The 18385-nt window shown below is 43.6% G+C and overlaps 1 protein-coding gene across 1 annotated transcript in view; it reads right to left on the minus strand.

The window, feature by feature from the left end:
• The window catches only part of LOC144829237 (protein disulfide-isomerase A4-like), a 110398-nt gene extending 92682 nt beyond the window's left edge, over positions 1-17716 (minus strand). The window contains exons 1-2 of the mRNA XM_078688171.1: positions 17355-17716; positions 4472-4646 (exon numbers count right to left, since the gene is read on the minus strand). Of these exons, the coding sequence (XP_078544297.1) occupies positions 4472-4646; positions 17355-17445 (266 nt within the window). The 5' untranslated portion in view covers positions 17446-17716. The remainder of the gene's footprint in view (positions 1-4471; positions 4647-17354) is intronic.
• Between the last annotated feature and the right edge of the window lie 669 nt (positions 17717-18385).

The following is an 18385-nucleotide window of genomic DNA, read 5'->3' on the forward strand; positions in this document are numbered from 1 at the left end:
AGTAATGGGAGTAATATAGGGATTCATGGTATACAGTGCATTCATTTTTTTCTGAGTTCTAAAACTGTTTCCATTTACTTTTCATGTATCGTAATCCTTGGGCCTGAGGGATGGGAATACTCCATGTTGAACTGTCTTTCTGCGCATGACAGTCTTTCACCAGAGGATGAACTCTGACATTAAACGTGCGCCAACCCAGAGGTCTCAGCCAAGATGTGCCTGGGAAGATGCACCTTCGCCTAGTAGAAGAAGCTGAATTGTACTAAATGTAATGCATTGTAATGTTTGTTAAATTCACCATTGTTATGTGTGGGGAACATGTCATGGGAACCCGAAATTCAATGGGTGGGTATGAAAGATTCAAATGAGGGGCTTGAGAAAGTCAAATCCTAGGAGGTGTGATGACCTGTCCCTTCTTTTGCCCAATCGAAATTGGGGATTCTTACACTTGCAACATTTGGGGGGTGGAACACTGACCCGAAAACAGTATAAGTAGCCTAGGTTTAGCTAGAGAAATTGTCCGACTTGTCCGAATAGCTGACCTGTCACTGACCCAACGCACTCAATAGCTGATCGAGAAACAGAGGTGCTGCGGAGCACTCCGTCAGACTGACTCACAGACCCATTCGGGGTTTTGAGAACCTCAAGTGCTGGCAAAGCACTTTGCTAGGGAATTTGAGAACCCAATCGGGGTTTTGACTGATAGCTGCAGAGAAGGGGTAGCGTAGGCGTTGCAACTGAACTGCGGGTGGTGGTCTCAACTTTGGTGGCCCTGTCCTGATCCTAATCTGGTTTTCCTGTCCTGGGTTTCCATTCTGCACCTGCTGGCGACTGCATTCCTTGGGGTTCCTTCTGTCCTTAACTGACCCGTGGCCAGGGTTGGTCTCCACACCGTTCTAGGTAAATATAAATCTGTGAGGGAAACACACTTGCGTCCTTTATCCTTTCTGAAATCTTGCTAAATCGTAATTGCATATGTTCCTTTTCTTACCTTTCCCTTTCTGACAATTACTGAAATCGTGAAAGTGCCTTTATTAGCATGTTCCATTTTTCCCCTACCTTATAGGTTGGATATTAAAGTACTGTCTCTGAATAAAATAGATGTTCCTTTTCTTCACCTTCCCTTTACTGAACCCGAAAAGTCATTTCTGAATTATGAGCGTGTTCCCATTTTTCCTCTCCCTTAGCTGGATTCGATATTCCTGCTGTCGTAAATTCACATTGAGTTACTTTAGTATGCTCCTTATGTTCCCGTCCTTTAGAACCACCTTACTAAATAAAGATTCTAAGAGTTCATTATAGTATGTTCCCTGTTCTTACCTTCCCTTTAGACTTCTAAATGGTTGGCCTTATTTTGTTCCTGCATGGCTACACGATTTTTATGATCTTGGTTATTGATAGTTTACTCACTGTAAATGTTATGCTTTCTGATCTTGACGAAGACTAGATAAAGGTTTTCAAAACTTCCTGAGTCTGTGGTTATTATAAAGAGTGCAAATATAATAAATGTCATTGTGTTTTGGTGAACTACTTATCTTTTACAGCCAGCTCCCTGATCCATTGTGATCATAGGTACCCGTGACGAGGATTGGTAGGTCGGGTACATTTGGAATAAATAGGAATGAACTGGGTTACTGGTAGTAGAGTGTAGGTTACCCGATTAATAAATATGGTGAATTGAATTTATGGGCCCAAATGTGCATCTGGTAAAATTATTATAGTCGGGTGACCTGCGCGCTCTATCAATACTACCTCACTGCCCAACTTCTGGGATGGGAAAGGAAGTATTTGAATACAGCTGACAGGTATGTAATCTAACCCTTTGTTCAAATGTATATTAAGTGAGGATGACGGGCTATCATAAGACCTCACACATAAAACCAAGTAAATAAATTGGCACCCTGAAAATTAATGGTAAAATATTCCCGTTTCTAATTAAATATTCCCCTTTAAGAAAGGGCTCACTCCAGCTGAACTCAAAATCTGATGATGGAATTATAATCACATACATCCTATAGATGTATCACAAGGCTTAATTACAACAACATTTACCACCACCTTAAAACAATTTTTTTTAATTATATAAAAAAGAATGAATGTCCACATATACGTTACCAATGTGACCATCTGCAGCCCAGTGAAGATTACATTACACTACACTATGCTGTCATATTCTTTGATTGTTTTCTCATTCATGGAGTTCTAGAGACAGTTCCTTCCAGAGAACAGTCAATTACTTGCAAGATTAGTTTAGGCTCACCACCAGTGTCCCTGCTACTTTGTGAACCTCCGTGATCTGCATCAGCAAACATCCAATTACTTTTAACTAATTAATGGTCAGTTAAAAAGTATGGAGAAGACATTTGGAAGATACTTTCTTGCATAATTGTGTTGGATTCAATAATTCACTACAGTGAAAGCGATATAATTCTATTGAAAAAGATATGTATTTTAATTATTTATTTAATATGGGCGATCAGTAATATTTACTTATGGTAGTTACAGCACTATATATTTTATTAAACATTTCCCACTCTATTTTCTTACGCATTAGATAAGAGGGTTGATGTTATTTATGACTTTGGGAGCTGTAATGGGTTTACTTATAGTACTGGCCCATGTGAAAACGTGTCTGCATCTTTCAGAGAGCCAGCCTGGATCAGTAATATATTATTGAAAGATCTTCTCCTGTTTTAGCAATGATGTATTGAATAAACTTTTCATAAATGGCAGGACAACACAAAAGGACGAAATAATGTAATTGACAAATTAAACTCTATACATAACTAAAGTGTGTTCACCTTTTACGACAAGTAATCTATTGACTAACTTTTTACAGATCAATATTTTAAAAAAGTCAATCCAGAGTTCGAGAAAAAGGTTTACTCAAAACTAACTAATTGAAACAACTAAAAGTAGAAATGCATCTAGCTTCCAGTTAGGGCTCAAGAAAAAAAACGTCATTACACAGGATTGATAGCATGAAATTATAAAAGCAGGGAAAAACAGATTTCCAGTATTAAAAAGGTAACACTTAGTCGTACCAAGGGGTACGTGCCCTCTACTGTGTAATGGAGCGAAAGTAGGCTAACTGAAAGTCTAACTACATTAAAGATGTGATTTAGAAACTGGTACATAGGTAGTATGTAATTTAGACAGACGCTTGTTGTGATAGAATTAGGATTTACAATTCAGACATTTGTGGAAGGGGTGGTGAGAGGAAGAAAACGAGATAATGAAAATAGGTTCAAAATTATTTGAATAAGAGGATCTTATATTTACAATAGGATTTACAATTCAGACATTTGTGGATGGGGTGGTGAGAGGAAGAAAACGAGATAATGAAAATAGGTTCAAAATTATTTGAATAAGAGGATCTTATATTTACAATACAAATAAAGAAACAGTAATAGGCACAATAAAGTACATGCAGCCACAAGACCTTTTTTAAATTGCAGGTTGAAAATGAAGTAGCATAATTATGTCAAGAATACCTTAACTGCGGTCAAAAATGGGGAAGAGGTTACAACCATCACCTCAAAAAGCTGTGGGTGAACTTACTTTATAGTTAATCAATTTGATTCGCCATAGGATATGAATGAGCGCCGATATGTGCAGTTATAATAAATGGGGTCGGGGGGGGCAGTAATAAGGGGATGACACTCTCTAAAATGGATGGGAAATGGTCCCATATTGGATTTAAAACTACAGACAGCACAAGTTTAAACCTGAAGGTTTTGGAATCATTTTGCGGTTTGTCAACCCCATGGAGATGCTTTGCTGGATGCATGAGTACACTGAAAAACAGAGGGAGATAAGACTGGCCAGCCTGTTCTATACGAAGTGAAATGTTGACAGAATGTTGAGATGATTACTAGTAAAAACAAAAGACATAACATGCAATTTATTTGAGGACTATTAACCCCTCGGCTGCGCCGCCGATTTTGCGGAAGTGCGGCACTTCTGCAAAACGGGCGGGCCGCGTCGGCCATTGGCCGACGGCAGCACCAGCGAGGTAGTGCAGCCGTCGGCCAATGGCCGACGGCAGCATGGAAGGGGTTAAAGTAATGCACACCTTCTGTTGTTGTATGTAATCAGTTATCAGGCCAGACATATCAGGTGACATACAAAATGATACCCTATAGTGCATGGACTAAGGCCATATCTTTTGGGAAATAGAGGACGTAGCACTCCAGAAAGAATAGCCTAGAAATATTATGGATAATAAACTAAACCACCAGTGACATTCTGAATGTTATCTGGAGAATATCCAATAAAATATTTGTTAATTGGTGACAATCCTACCAGATCCTGCACTACTCTCAGCACAGTCAACCTCTTGCTCCTGGATGGTCACAAAGCTTTGGAAGGATTAGCATGTTACCTTCCTGTTGGAGTCATGCAAGTAAAACTGAATTTGAAATGAAATTAAAAATGTGAATATTGACAATCATGGATACTTTGAACCTACCATGGTGCATAAAACTCCAACAGCACAGTGTCTTTGTCAGCAGTAAATGTATCAAAGTTTGAATCAGTGAGAATAGAGACACCATTTTCTTCTTTCACTATGGAGTCATCTTCATCCTCATCATCATCATCGTCGTCCTCATCATCGTCTGAAATGCCTTCTTTTGGGTTGGACTCTGAAATAACAAACAAAAAAATCAATTCTGAATACAAATTACTTACAAAACCATTGTGGGCGCTTTATCTCCGATATTCTTTATGATTAAAGCACACATCACGGGGACGATGTGGTCCGAAAAATAGATCAGGCAATGTCTACTTAAAGATAAGATTCCAAACTGCATTTCAAACAGTCAAATAACGAAATGTACTTAAGGGAGTTTGAAATCAGTAATTTTGGAAAACCATGAAGGTGTATTAAAATATTAGAGTGCAAAATATAGTCAAACTCAAATCAGCCACAGGACAGAGAAATCAATTGCTACTAAGACTTAAGATGCAGCAATGAGCAAAATCTGAAAAATAGTGGAGATTCAAAATGTTAATGCATATTAATAAGCGACAGCAGCCCTAGTAGAGACCCCAAAAAAAAATCTTAAACGAATCTGGCTCACCCCTAAAATTATGACTTTATATGGACAATTTCATAACAGAAAGCAATGGAAATCGGATAGTCAGCATGGGGTGAGCAAATGTAACAATACAACATCAAATTATAACACAGCATTATAAAACGTCATAATTCCACCCATAAGTGAATAATTAGGAGTCCCCTTAGACCCAATGTCAAATGTGTAAGAACAAATCTAGTTACAGAAACAATAGGGAAACAAACACAATTATTATTATGAAGCAGTCACACAACTGCAAGATTGGGCCGAGGCCTAGTTGGCATAGGTCAGAAAATCTGTTCTATACATCACAGTATTATAAATACATCTAATTCTAATCAGAAATTGGCTACATTAAGGTACAGACAAACCACTCAGTGGCGCAGCCAACAAGGTGATGGCAATTAATACCCAGTAGAATTTAAATCTTGTTTTGCTATTTACTTTCTTCCAAAATGATCCAGTACAACACAAGGCAGCAGCAGATCAAAGTCCCTTCAAAGAAGAAAACAAGTACATCATGGCAGAAACAATTAAAGCTTTCGATTAACAAAAACACCACTGGTCACTTTACTCACACAGCAGGTGTGTAGCTTAACAAGACAGTCAGACAAATCCAGTACATGCAACAGCGGGAGCTCCCACATACATAGATCAAGTACATCACAGAAAGAAGCAGTGCCCTCACAGACCAGGACAGCTGTTGCCCTGGCAGCAGAAGTGCAAAATTCCCACAGATTACAGGTACAGTTCAATCTTTGGTTCGAACACAAAGCAGACACTCCCAGAATACAAACTACTCTCAAACAAACAAGCAACTGCAATGCAATAGGTCTCGCATTTACGAGAGTTTGAGCTATTGGCATTGTAAATGACAATGCCTTTTATTTAGGTTTTGGTTTTTCAAACATGAATAAAAAGCATTGTAATTTACAATGCAAACAGCTTAAACTCTTGCAAATGCGAGACCTATTTCATTCCAAATGCTTGAAGGCTTTGCCGAGTTGCCCCAACCAGTCTCCCATAGACCCTGAAGAGCTCCCCATTTGCTACGAGTTAAATAAACAAGCCGGTGGTCACATCTGTGCACAAGCGACCCTCCTGCATAAAGGGAAACTCATTAAAGAAAACAGTGCTTACAGACTAAAGAAGACGTACGAAGTAATAACCGAAGTAAAGCGGACAGTCCTCATGGGCGGTTACAAATGAAGACAAGGCGGTACTAGGGAGAGACTAACAAGCCTAATAACAAATCAGAATCCAGCATTTACGAAGGACAATGACACAAGCCAATGACAAATATGAGAGTGGCTATGGCTTCAAGTACATACTCCAATAGAGCATGGCTAGCAGAGCAGTGCATGCGCTGCCCAGGCTCGACCTAATAAGGAAAACTTTCTCACCTCATGGTTTAGGTTATAGGAATCTATATTTTCCCTTCAGTAACGGTTAAAGGATTTCTCTGCTCACAATTCCTTTACACAAATGCAAACAAGCATAGACTAACGCCACTGTAACGCTATCTTCTGTTATCATACTTTTTGGCAATGTATCCTGTATAGTTTTTGCATGTTTTGCTTTAGTGATGGTTGCATTTCTAAATGGCGGTCTCGAAATAGGCAGAGACATCTACTAACTAGATTAATCTGCATCTTCAGTGAAAGCTTCCTAACACAGCTACCCACCGACTGTATCCAGTCGTTTCACATGAGCTTCAATCCTTCTTCTGTCTTCCTTCACACTTCTGCTGTGCTGACTGACACAGTCATCGCCGAGGTTACAGGTCCACTGTTTCCGAACACCGTCCATGTCACAAACATAAAATGTTACATAAAAAGTCAGGGTGTCGCAGTCCCACAGAACCAAATTTAGAAAACATCACGGATAAGGGCCGGGGCTTTTGGCATTGCGTAACAACAACACCATACAACATCCTTTAGAGACCCCCCATAACAACTTACCCTGCTCAACCTTCACCACTTTCTCTCTCCAATCCTTTCTAGCAATGGGGCTTGCATTAGCCATTGAAAAAACATTGTGCATCAACCCAGAGCAAACTGGGTGAAGCATGGGCCACATTTAAGGGTCTTTTGTCGGAGTGGCGGCATCTTTAGGTTAGCCACCAATGCTTAATTTGTTGTTTGGTGCCGCATGGCTGTTGTTGTTAGTTGCTGGTATTTGTGTGAGGATCTATAGCGCCGGGACGCTCTATGAGCAGCTGAGCGCTTTACAAAACCCCCAGTAACATAACATAACAAAAGAATGACTGCTGTTGACCAAGTGCTCAGTGCTACTAAATATCAACGCGCCAAATACAAAGGCTGTGTAGTTTTGAATCAACCTAATGCCTCTTTAATGGGCTTTCAGACACTTTCTGCCCTTTTAGTTCACTCCTGTAGGTTCTTACTTTCTCCCTTTGTAACGGTTGTTCCGTCTTTTCCTCCTTCGTTCATGTTTTTCTCTCTTGAGTTTTGGAAACTAATGATAAGGAAAAATAAATGCCAGATAAGGAAAAATAAATGCCAGCCCTCAAAAACGAGTGCCAGTGGGATCCATCGGTTTTAATTAAGGATTTTTAAACGCACGATCGAAAATTTGCGTTTGAATCACAATAGTATGCAAGAGAAACCACTAATCATAACCCAGTCAATGGAGGAAATATCTCTAGGGATCTTTCATACCTCATCAGGGCTGGCGTTTCAGCTGTAAAAGAATACTGCACCAGTGATTACAAGCAATTACCTACCTGTGGAGCGGTCAGACCCCTTGGGACATGTGCATGTTACACAACACGTACAATCCTATGTGATACTATAATTGCCACCTGTAACAACAGAATTTATTTCCTTTGCAAGTGCAATGTGGCGGCCTCCGAATCAGCAGTTTTAGAAGTGATCGATTTTCATACACCAGAGTGTGTCTTTAAAACCACCTTACCACTGACGTTTGTGTGCAGAAATGTATTAGGCCATGCACCCCCCACATAAGACAAATTGGGTAATTTACATGAAAGATTATAGACGTGCTATTTATTACTCGTACTACTGCATGTGTTGTACCGCGGGGAACACTAAAGATTTCTAAATGTGATCTCACCTCTTGTAAAGCAATTTTTTCAACATTCTGTCAGTTTCCTCCCGCAGCCACAGTCCCAAATCGATTGCTTGCTCTAAGAAATAAGTCGGTTAATAGCCTTCATTGAATCACTTGCTCTGAAAACCAGGTAGAAATAGACATAAGCTGCTATTTCCAATCTTTTCTGGTTATGATACCTCCTCATCACTATAAGCCTCACCTTTATCTGCTCTTCGTAAATGGCACATTCCATCATATCATGTTTTTTCTCTCACCCATAACTCACTGACTAACAAGGCTCTAGGCATGGCGTCAGGAAAAGAAGCTGAACACAGAAAAAAATAAACACTGCTGGATCCATTAAGGACCAGGTTAACAAACACTAAAAGGCAAAATACATAGGTTTAGAAAAAAAAGAAAAATACATCCATTGAGCCAGCAGGTTTCCAAAAGTAGAGTCTCGTTGACTGCCTTAGGAAAGCCAAATCAAAAAGCGCTGCTAGCTTTTGTAAGCCATACCCAGTTTAGAGTGTGCTTTCTTGTGCAGATTGTTCCTACCGAAGTCTATCAGCTGAGCTATGCCAGTCCCAGGCATTACAACAACAAAAAACAACAAAAAACAGCACAGCAATGATCCTCACACACTGGAAAAAACTCCATGGGCTTCAGAACCATCGCTATTTTTTCCCCAAAAATAAAAATCCAGACAATTTGGCGGTTTGGTTGAGAAAAGAAAATGAGAAAAATGCTGAGAACGCTGCTGAACAGACCATAGCCAACACATGACACTGTTGCAGAAAGTGGTTCTGATGCATCTCTGGGTGCACTTTCGGCAAAAACGTCGCACCAGTGCCGAAAGGGTCTGTAATCTGGAGGCGGGGCGGGACACCCTAGTGGCATGTTGGTAAGAGTTACGATAATCCCTTTAGTTTTAAAACTGGCATTTCCATATAGGATTGAAAAGGGCATGCTCGACCACTACAGTGACAGCTCACACTACCTTTAAAGTTTAATCTCATTTAACAGATACTACTTTGGCTTTTTGCAAAAGATTATCACGGATTGCAACTAGGCCACAAAAAAAGCATAAGTGTTAGATAAGCCCAGTTACATTGCCTAACTTTCATGAAAATCGGTACCCACTGATTTTGCTGTAGGTCCAAAGATCGTATTTCTTACAGAAAACAACATGATCAAGTTAACTTCCTGTCACTCACCTCATTAGACGGAACTTGAAGAAAATCATCAGGACTAAGTGCCTGCATTAAACATTTGGGAGGATTGATTCACAGCAAAAATTATTTAATGAAGGTCTGCATTGTTTAATTAATGTGCATGGACGTCTTAGAGCACAACATAGTTTTTAGGTTTCGACCTGGCGAAAAGCTGCGCCGCGCAGCTTTTCGGCGCAGGGCGAAATCTTTTGAGTTACACTGTGTGCTTTAGTTCAGCCTCTCTCTTCCATTGGCTAGCTCCATAAATGGAGGCTAGCCATTGGAAGAGAAAACTGTCCGTCATTTCCCGAGGCGATTGGTGGGCGTTCCGCCGATTCTTTCCCTCTCCGCAACGTCATGAAGACGTGGCCACTGTGGGCGTGTACTTTTTCCCCCCCCCCGATGTTTGTGTTCATTGTTCGTCTTGTTCCCTGTCCCGCTGGCTGTTTCCTGACCCCCCTCCCGCTGTCCGTGTGCCGTTAACCCGCCCCCTCCCGCTGTCCGTTTGCCCGTACCCGCCCCCCCCCCCCGCTGTCCGTGTTTAATGCTTGTTTTTTTAGTTTTGTGTAGGTTGGAATTGTGGAAAACATTTAGGAACCACTGTTCATATTTCACCATTAGTGGCGCACCTCTGCAAGCTGCAGTTCAATGGGACTGACCCTCAAGTTTGACAAATTTACATGAGACATCTTTCTCCATCTACTTCCCCTTCCTTTATTTGTGTACTGGCCTACGCCCTTCGCCTGCTCCCCTGGTCTGCGCAGCTTTTGCCACGAGGGCCCCTGAGAGCGAGGACCGCAGCCGAACGTCACCTCCTCGTAGACAAGCCCTGTGCGCTCAGGCTCACATGCAATGGAACAAGACGATCGGGTGGTTGGCAGGCCCTGCTAATCACTGGCCAATCAACGTGCATATCCTGATGGAACTTACATGAGAACACTAGCTGATGATTGGGCAAGGTATTGTACACGTGCTGAAAACATTGTTGTGACAGCATCATGGCGTGTACTTTTTTTAATGTATATAGAGCTTTAAATGCTCGGAGATCAAGTGCCTCAGAGCATATGCAAATATCTATGTACAGGCAGGTACTGTTGTACCACGGTGACCTCTCCTTTCACAGCCAATAAAGCAGCCTCCAAAGCCCCGAGGCTACTCGGAAGTCTCTGGTTTTCCTGGCAGGCACTAAAGCATTAAATTCAACAATGTGCTCACCCACACATTTTTTTGGGAATGCCGATGTTAGTGTGTTTGTGTAGTTGAATAAGTCACTGCCTTTTTTGTTAGTAATTTCACAGAAGGATTTTTCTAGTCTTTCTTTTTCCCTCCTGTATATGACTATTTATTTTGTCTTCTGTATCAGTGACCCGTCAAACACTACGCGAGGGGGAGGGGCCAAGCTACATCTCATCGAGGGGGTTCAAATGGGGCCCTCTACACTTTTCCCCTTTGTAGGGTTGGGCGCTTGTACCGTCTTGGTTTGTGTGCGTGCGAGTGTGGAGTTGAGTTGTTGCTACAGGGAAGGGAGTTTACCGTGCCCCACTGTGGCGTTTTTATACCATGCCTAATCTTATATGTGTGTGTGCACAGGAGTATGTGGTGTCATCTGAGAGGGTGTTGTTCGGTGGCACTCCAAATGGAGGTCTTATATGTGCCCACACGCAAGCCTTGAGAAGGTGCCCGTCCGAAGGGGGGGGGTCTAACGTTTTTAACTTCTGAGGGGGCGCCCTGTGAAGACAGAGTGCCCCCCCCTGTGATATGTGTGTCTGGTGTACTTTGTGCACTTTGCGTGGATGCTGTTCTGTGCCGCTTAGAAGGGCGTGAGTGGGTATAGTGTGTGCATTTGTATGTGTGTGTGTCCCTGTGTGTTTTTATATGTGTGTGTTACACTGTGTCCCATTGGGTTCACCTCTGCCACTCTGATGGGTGTGTGCTCAGTTTGAAGAGCCCCATACCGTGGGGTGTTGTGTGCGCGTATGTTGTTCTCCTTTGAGGAGTGTGTCGTTATGTCCCTGTGATGTGTGACGGGTGTTCTAGTGACAAACTTTCAGTGGGTGTATGTCGCGACTATCTGGGATTGGCGGATATACTCTGCCCTGAGTATGTTAAACTGAGCACACGTGAGTTTGTGTGTGTGTGGGGGGGGGGGTAGTATATGATATTCCCTTGCGTCGTGTGTGGAGGAGTTAAGATCTGCCCCCCCCAAGCCATGCGACATATCGTCCCGAGGGGTGTGTGTGGGTGTGGAGGGCCGGGGTATTGTGTGCAGTGTGATCATTTGATGCAGTGTGCATGCAGTGTGATCCTTTGGTGCTGGGTGAGTTCTGTCATTGCTCCCATCAGTGTAGTGTACACAGTGCTGCTCTGAGGGTTGTATGTGTTTGGGGGTAAAGAGAGAGGTTCACGCTGGGACTCCTTAAAGCTGAGTGTGTATGTGATGTGTTACCCTTGGGTGACTCATACCACACCGCTCTGAGTTGTGTGTTTTGTACCCCTCAGAGGCCTCGTGATATCGCATCATGTGTGCCGCGGGTATGTTGTACTTTCCTCTGGGCAGTGCACAGCATCGCCCTGACAGAGGTGTGTAATAATATTATATAGTGCCTCTCAGGGTGGGCTTGTATTACAATCTGCCCGCTGAGTTGCGGAGTGTGCTCTATTGTGCCCCGTGAGCCTGGTAGTAGTGCCCCGTCCCGGATGTGGGAAATGTGTCACATTTTACCCCTCCCCCGCCCACTTCAGATGTCCGGAGTGGGTTATCTTGTGCCCCCGGGGGTGGGGGTGTTGCATTGCGCCCCTTTGGCTGGGAGTGTGTTATGTTGTCCCTTCTGAGTTTGGAGGCTGTGTTGTGCCCAGAGTGAAGCTTAGGAGCGTATGGGTAACGTAGGTGGAGTACATGCCCCCCCTCGACCCCTCCCCCCCCCCGCAGGTCGAGAGTGTTCTGTTGTCCCTTCTGAGTTTGGATCTCGTGTTGTGCCCACAATGACGCTCAGGCGTGTGTAATATTGTGGCCCCAGAGAGGTGTCATTCCGTGTCCAGGGGGAGGGAGTGCAGAGTGTTAGGGAGTGCTAGGGAGTGCAGAGTGTTAGGGAGTGCAGAGTGTTAGGGAGTGCAGAGTGTTAGGGAGTGCTAGGGAGTGCAGAGTGTTAGGGAGTGCAAGGGAGTGCAGAGTGCAGAGTGACTAGGGAGTGCAGAGTGACTAGGGAGTGCAGAGTGACTAGGGAGTGCAGAGTGACTAGGGAGTGCAGAGTGACTAGGGAGTGCAGAGTGACTAGGGAGTGCAGAGTGACTAGGGAGTGCAGAGTGACTAGGGGGTGTTAGGGAGTGCAGAGTGACTAGGGAGCGCAGGGTGTTAGGGAGTGCAGGGTGCTAGGGAGTGCAGGGTGCTAGGGAGTGCAGGGTGCTAGGGAGTGCAGAGTGCTAGGGATTGTTAGGGAGTGCAGAGTGTTAGGGAGTGCAAGGGAGTGCAGAGTGCTAGGGAGTGCAGAGTGTTACGGAGTGCAGAGTGTTACGGAGTGCAGAGTGTTACGGAGTGCAGAGTGTTACGGAGTGCAGAGTGTTACGGAGTGCAGAGTGTTACGGAGTGCAGAGTGTTACGGAGTGCAGAGTGTTACGGAGTGCAGAGTGTTACGGAGTGCAGAGTGTTACGGAGTGCAGAGTGTTACGGAGTGCAGAGTGTTAGGGAGTGCAGAGTGTTACGGAGTGCAGAGTGTTACGGAGTGCAGAGTGTTAGGGAGTGCAGAGTGTTAGGGAGTGCAGAGTGTTAGGGAGTGCTAGGGAGTGCAGAGTGTTAGGGAGTGCAGAGTGTTAGGGAGTGCTAGGGAGTGCAGAGTGTTAGGGAGTGCAGAGTGTTAGGGAGTGCAGAGTGTTAGGGAGTGCAGCGTGTTAGGGAGTGCAGCGTGTTAGGGAGTGCAGCGTGTTAGGGAGTGCAGCGTGTTAGGGAGTGCAGCGTGTTAGGGAGTGCTAGGGAGTGCAGAGTGTTAGGGAGTGCAGAGTGTTAGGGAGTGCAGAGTGTTAGGGAATGCAGAGTGCTAGGGAGTGCAGAGTGCTAGGGAGTGCAGAGTGCTAGGGAGTGCAGAGTGCTAGGGAGTGCAGAGTGCTAGGGAGTGCAGAGTGCTAGGGAGTGCAGAGTGCTAGGGAGTGCAGAGTGCTAGGGAGTGCAGAGTGCCAGGGAGTGCAGAGTGCCAGGGAGTGCAGAGTGCCAGGGAGTGCAGAGTGCCAGGGAGTGCAGAGTGCCAGGGAGTGCTAGGGAGTGCAGAGTGACTAGGGAGTGCAGAGTGTTAGGGAGGCTAGGGAGTGCAGAGTGACTAGGGAGTGCAGAGTACTAGGGAGTGCAAGGGAGTGCAGAGTGCTAGGGAGTGCAGAGTGGCTAGGGAGTGCAGAGTGGCTAGGGAGTGCAGAGTGGCTAGGGAGTGCAGAGTGGCTAGGGAGTGCAGAGTGGCTAGGGAGTGCAGAGTGGCTAGGGAGTGCAGAGTGACTAGGGAGTGCAGAGTGCTAGGGAGTGCTAGGGAGTGCAGAGTGACTGGGGAGTGCAGAGTGACTAGGGAGTGCTACGGAGTGCAGAGTGACTAGGGAGTGCTATGGAGTGCTAGGGACTGCAGAGATTAAGCTAATGGCAATGTAAATGACAATGCCATTTATTTATCTGTTTTCAAAACCAACACATTAATACAAAATTTTGTCATTTACAATGCCAATAGCTCTAACTTTTCCAAAGGCGAAACCATTGCATTGTAAATGCTTGTTAAGGCTCTTGGAGAGGGGGTGGGGGGGAGTTGTGCTATAAATACACACGTTAGTCCCCTTTCTCCAAATGCCAAAATGCTGCCTAAGGCAAAATCCGAGACCAACATTTGGGGAGCATGCTTTCTTTTGGCAGCAGCTTCTAAACACTATGGAGCATGCGCAAAGAAAATAATACCTAAAAATTAAGCGATGCCTATGAAAATAAGAACATCCTTTTTTTTTTTTTTTTTTTTTAAAAGCACTACTGGAACATCTTAAATTGGGAAAAAAAATTACGGAATCCCTCCTCTCGCTGTATTGCTCCCCGACATCACGAGTTTTGTATATTAACTCAACCCATCAAAATAATGCGTGGGACAAGACAAGGGTGTCCATTGTCACCCTTGTTATTTAACTTATACATAGAACCACTAGCCTGCAAAATTAGGAGTTCGGATAGGATACCCCCTTTTGTTATTGGCGACTGGTCGAAGAAAATGGGCCTGTATGCAGATGATATCATTATTTATTCATCAAAGCTGCATCAGTCTTTGGACTGTCTTGTAAAAATATCTAAGGAATTCGGGGCTGTCTCAGGCTATGAGATAAACCAGGACCAAACTGAAATCATGGTATGGAATCTGGATACAGCAGGATTAGCCACCTAGACAGAAATGAGATATTTGGGGGTTAGGATAACTCAAAACATTGGTGACTTGGCTAAGACAAATTTCTTTAGGATAAAGCAAGAGGTGTCGGCCACTCTTAAGGGATGGATGAATTTACCTTTGTCTTTATTTGGCCGGACTAATTTAGTTAAGATGGTGATCCTGCCAAAGGTTACTTTTTTGTTTGAGGCTATCCCGCTTGGATTTAGAAAGGAATGGTTGGCTAGATTACAGAGTGAGATAGCTTCATTTATTTGGGCATCAAGGGGGTCACGGCTTGCATGGAAGAAACTGAGGAGGAGGCTGTGCAAGGGAGGTTTGGCGGCCCCGGACTTACAAATATATGCGTGGGCTTTTTCCTTAAAAAATTGCAGGATGTTACTGGGTACTCCGACTATGTCACCGATCAGAAGTTTATTTGGTGTGATGTTAAAAAACTGTAGATATGAAAATTTTGGTTTTTTGTACAAATTTGCAGACCCCAAGTTTTTTAAGAAGGTTAGGCTTAAGGTACTCCGAGATCTGGCGGAGATGTGGTACAGGATAAGGAGATTACTGAAGATACCGTATTTTAGCTACAAGGCTCCAGTATGGGACTCTCCAGGATCTCCGCCTTGGACGATGGATGCTTTAGCTTTCCCGCTCAAGAGGGCGGGCCTAGTACAGAGATGGAAAGATTTGTTTCAGGAGGGCAAGTTGGTGACATGGGGTCAATGTCAGCAGTTATGTGGGCATTTTTTTTCTATGTATAAATATTTACAGATTCAGAGCTGGGCAAGTGAGTCAGAAATCTTAATTGGGACACAAAATGACTGAGTTAAAACTTGGAACGGAGGGGGTCTTCAAGAAGGAGGTGGCCATCTGGTATTGGATGATATTGGGCATGGAGGATGGCCCTTTTGAGCTCCCGGAGGTCTTATGGAAAGAATGCTTGCCGAGGATCGCGACGGAGAACCAATGGCAAGTAACAATGGCTATGCTTTATAGAATTGTTAAACCCGCAAATTTAAGGCGAAATGCTTTGTTCACGATCCACAGGGCGTATTGGACTCCTCGTAGACTGGCGAAATTTAAAGCTGGCGGAGCTTTGGAATGTCCAAAATGCAAGACCCCCAACGTGGACGATTTACACATGTTTGTGTTTTGCTCAAATATAAGTCAATTCTGGAAGGACGTGAGTAATTGTCTATTTCAAGCTCTGAATCCGCGAATTGAAGTAAGCCCCGAAATAGTAATAACAGAGAGATATAATTTAGAGGGAAAAAGCATGAATGATAATGCAAAAATTATTTTTTATGCAATGTTATTGGCTCGAAGAGAGTTGTGCAAATTGTGGGTCTCCCCGCTCTCCCCCAAAGTAATGGATTGGATATGAGGTATACAGCCAAATTGGACATGTTAGATCACACCAAGAAAAAACATGGGTTTTGGGTACCTTTACTTTTGTGTTTTGGGGAAGGGTAAATGTCACAGGCTGTGGTATAAGGCAAACAACTAATTACATCCGATGATTAAGCCCCCGCCTATCTCGCTGGTAATTAAATATGTATTATCCCAGGCCAACAAATAGAGGATGAGGTGGTCACACCGGCTGAGGCAATTGGCTGGGATGTTTGGTTACTTTGTAAGTCAGTCTCAGCGTCCGGTGTGGCTTAGGCCTCTTTCCTCTTACCAGCATATGAGATGAAAAGCCCAGTGGTGGTATTGTTAGTAGAAATGGGTGACGAGTTGGCGAATGAGGAGTAAAAAAAAAAAAAAGAAAATAAGAACATCCTTTTACAGTATGGAAGCACTTCCAGACACGCTAAACTACAACAAATCTGCAGAAGTTGCTAATATTTGCAAACACTGCAATTCAATTGGCTGGAGATTTTTTTTTGTTGAAAAAACGGATCTACGTTTGAAGTGGGTCCATGAAAGAAGTCCATTAAAAAACACTTCAATTTTCACAGGCGTAGCTGCGCACACAAAAGTTGCTCCTGTAGTAGGACAACAACAAAAAGCAAACAAAAAAAAAAAATTGGGGTGTGTGATCCTGCATTGTGCATCAAGAGCAACATCACGAAAGCGAATGGTGCTCATTCCAGTCTTGTGATCACTCAAGTGGTAATCCATAAAAAGTGACACCTCAGAGAGAGCTAGAAACAACTGGGTAAGTACCACTAACCTGGCCGGTGTCAAACCACAGATATGGAAGATAGCAATACACCGGTATTTAAAGAGGAAGCTACAGGACAGTGAAACATATCACTGATGTGAACTTGTTAAAGAGGGAGCTCCTTACCAAGAAATGATGTTTAAACATCCATTTGATACTTTGACATGGGCAAGTTTTTTTTTTTTTTTTTAAGGTTAGTCAGAAATAAGCCTGGGTGCCCAAGGAAGCGCAGCCCATATTCACAAATTCCAATGAAACACTTTTACGAACACGCTACTTTAGTAGTAGATGGTTTCAGATGACTTATACAAATTAAAGCAGAGAACACATGGGGAATGAATATGTGATCTTTGGTACTCATACGTCAATCGGCCACTCCACAAAGTGAAAAGTGCCATTTTTATCAAACAAGACCTTAACAGCAATGTCTCACCTTCTTCTGCTTCTTCCTCGCAACGGGCAAGAGTTGCCAGGTGTGCCAGCCCCAGGAGCAGCAGCAATAACCATGCCTTCCTCGGAAACATAGCAGGTGATCTTGTGCAAAAGTCCTAGCGACAGAAATCGTACGTGGGGTGTCCCACCTCTCTTCTGCAACTCAGTTCCAGGACGCACTAACCTACCTCTGCGCCCACTCCCCTTTATCCCTATCAACCAAGGCCGGAGAAAGGTAGCTGCGCAAGATCAGCCTCTATTAATGTCCCTGGATGTAGGTAGTCCGGCGTCGGTAACCAATCACACTCCCCGAAAAGCCGCAGGGAAGTCCCGTACATTACATCGTATTCAAATTTAGACAGTAAATGGGCAGTACTTCGCCACCCCCTAGGTGGCTCTGCCCACCAGCAGTGCGGGGATCCGGTGGTAACATCAACAACTCGAAGGCCATCTTGGACTAACGCAAGATTTGTTAGTAAGATATTGAAAGAAAACATCCCTGATTAAAAAAAGCCAAGGCAACATACAGTCAATAATCGTTATCGTATTATTACATTATGGTTATCGTAAACAATTGTAGAATCATTTTTACTAATGTAAATTTTTCGATCTTTGTATTCTTTATTTTTTAAGGCCAATGCCTTCAGCAAACCGCTTGAAAGCAGTGTAAACTTACATGTTGGACAGAAAGAATAGTTTGAAGAACATATACTTTTAATTCGTGACAAACGTCAACACAGGACGAGCGTCGCCTGTACGCCTTTTTAACAACCGATTATCTAAAAGCAAGTCGCTTGCCAAGTCCCTTTTCTATGTCCGGGAGGGCTTGGCCAATTAAAAGTTATTACTGCTTTAAGAAACACCTCCTTTCACCCTCCGCCCGGAGTTTTTCTGCGCAAGTTCGATAGGGTACGTGGTTTCATCTTTTGCGCTGCCTGTCTCGCTGCCATTGGTCCGTAGTTCTAGGCTAGCCAATCACTTGCTGACACTTATGTGTGTCCGCTTAGTATGTCCACCAACCAAAATAAGACC

This window comes from Lissotriton helveticus, chromosome 4_1, assembly GCF_964261635.1.
Source record: "Lissotriton helveticus chromosome 4_1, aLisHel1.1, whole genome shotgun sequence".
In the NCBI taxonomy this organism is placed as follows: Eukaryota; Metazoa; Chordata; class Amphibia; order Caudata; family Salamandridae; genus Lissotriton; species Lissotriton helveticus.